The sequence below is a fragment of the Armigeres subalbatus genome, chromosome 1, assembly GCF_024139115.2.
Source record: "Armigeres subalbatus isolate Guangzhou_Male chromosome 1, GZ_Asu_2, whole genome shotgun sequence".
Lineage (NCBI taxonomy): Eukaryota > Metazoa > Arthropoda > Insecta > Diptera > Culicidae > Armigeres > Armigeres subalbatus.
In genome coordinates, this window is record NC_085139.1 from 151,518,451 (window position 1) to 151,520,393 (window position 1,943).

Consider the following 1,943-nt stretch of genomic DNA (forward strand, 5'->3'; position numbering starts at 1 on the left):
CCAGGTGACGTAAAAATCGGAAAACTATGCTTGGGCAACTCTGTGATACGATGTTCAGAAGGCATAGGGATGAGGCGAGACGTATCGTCGTATTTGGAGTATTTTACAGGTAATCGAGCAATGTCAGTTGAAAGATCAAATGCGCACTGTAACACTGTTCCGTCAATTTTATTTGATTTTCATGTGGTCCAAATTCAACATTAGTCTTAGCACTGCAAAACTTAACAAATTTAGTGTCATACAAAGTTACACCAACTTTCTCTAGAAAACTTCGTCCCAGTAGTAGAGGAACGCAAATGAAATTATCTGGTACGACGTGTACCTTAATCGATGCTTTCCGATCGCGGAATGTTACAACTGCACTAACTATTCCGTAGGTGCACAGAGGTTGGTTACCAATACTCTTGTATCCAGAATCTATGCGGTCTCTTGGATCGCATACAAGGGGAATCATCGATTTACGGACGAAATTAATTGGACTGCCAGTGTCAAATAAAGAAATAACAGTGTTACATTGTTGCTTGTTGTCAATTAAGAAAGCAATACTTACGATATTGAGTTCAGATAGTGTTGCTGCTGCTTCATCGGCAGGTGAATTACCACCGGCATCTCGCCGGAAGTCATCAATCAGAGCCACCTGATTTCCATTTCGTGGCGGTGGCTTTGAACACTCCTTCAATCGATGTTGGGTAGATCCGCAACGGAAACATGACCCTTCAACACGTCGTGGCTCCTTGCAATCCGCCGACAAATGTCCAACACCCGAGCAATTGTAGCATCTCACAATGTCCACTCTTCCTTCGGATCTTGATTTCGAAGTTGTTGACCGTTGCGTTGTAGGGTTGGCGTACAGTTCTCGTAGTTGAACGTACCGACGAGAGAGTTGCTTCAATTGTGCCAGATTCCGTGCTGGGTAGAGGACGGCAATATTTGCCGAACGGTCTTGGAATCCATCGATGATTAACTGAACGACTTGAGTTTCGTCGATGTTAGCTCTTGATGCTATCTCCTGCATTCGAAGAATGTAACCCGTCACAGTCATCTTCGATTTTTCGAATGTAGTCTTCCGCAGTTTATCGACGATCTCTGCGACCGAAAAACGATAGCCGAAATTCTCCAAAAAACTTGCACGAAAGTCACCATAGTTCAAAGAATTGTCCACTCTGAGGAACCACTCGGCCTCAGTTCCCGGTTCCATCAGCTGACGTATACATCGGAGCTTGAATGCATCATTCCCTCCAAATGTGTTGCAAGTAGCCTCAAACTCGGCAATCCATCGGTTTGCGTCACAAGTGTCTCCTCCGGAAAACCGTATAATGGAACCCGTGACGTCCTTTACTTCCGGCTGCCTTACTTGTATGCGCGCCTCCTCCTCTTCTAGCTGTCGGCGTAAATCCAGAATCTTTCTCCGTTTTTCCAAGGTGCGCAATTCCAGGTCCAAATCTTGCTCACTCTGCGAATCATTTTCTTCGGGTACTCCGCCCCGGGCCCCACTCGTACTTTCGTAAAGAGCTCGCAAATGGCGCACGGTGGCCGACGGCGGAAACTCCACTTCATGTTGCTGCAGCCACTCGATTAAATCTTCGCGGTTCAAACGACTCATTTCGACTTTCGCGTGATGAAAAATCCCACTTCTGAGTTGTAATAAGCGAATTAAACAACCAGATTATTTTTTCGGATGGATTTTTATTCTTTTCTTCAGCACACGCGGTTTTTCAGTTTTACATTTCAGAGTCTAATGATCCAAGGTCTTTTCAAAAAGGATTTTTTCCCACACACTCAACAACACACTAAATCGTAACGGATTACACTCTGAATGGAAATCAAACATAACAGAAGCACGACAATCGTAGCTTGGATGGTTTGAATACACACATAAATCGGAATACACGGAACACTACAGTATGATTAGCGTGCGCATTTCATTCGAGCTTTTTTGTACC

General features: G+C 44.5%; 1 protein-coding gene across 1 annotated transcript; it reads right to left on the reverse strand.

Annotated features, from left to right (window-relative positions):
- Positions 1 to 238: 238 nt before the first annotated feature.
- Positions 239 to 1,712, reverse strand: LOC134205286 (uncharacterized). Its single transcript, XM_062680410.1, has 2 exons — positions 551 to 1,712; positions 239 to 479 (listed from the first exon to the last, which is right to left on the reverse strand). The coding sequence occupies exons 1-2, from the start codon at positions 1,601 to 1,603 to the stop codon at positions 471 to 473; spliced, it is 1,062 nt and encodes a 353-aa protein (XP_062536394.1). The 5' UTR covers positions 1,604 to 1,712; the 3' UTR covers positions 239 to 470.
- Positions 1,713 to 1,943: the final 231 nt, after the last annotated feature.

Coding starts and splice junctions, on each gene's coding strand:
- LOC134205286 (XM_062680410.1), bottom strand. CDS start 1,603: ATGAGTCGTTTGAACCGCGAAGATTTAATCGAGTGGCTGCAGCAACAT.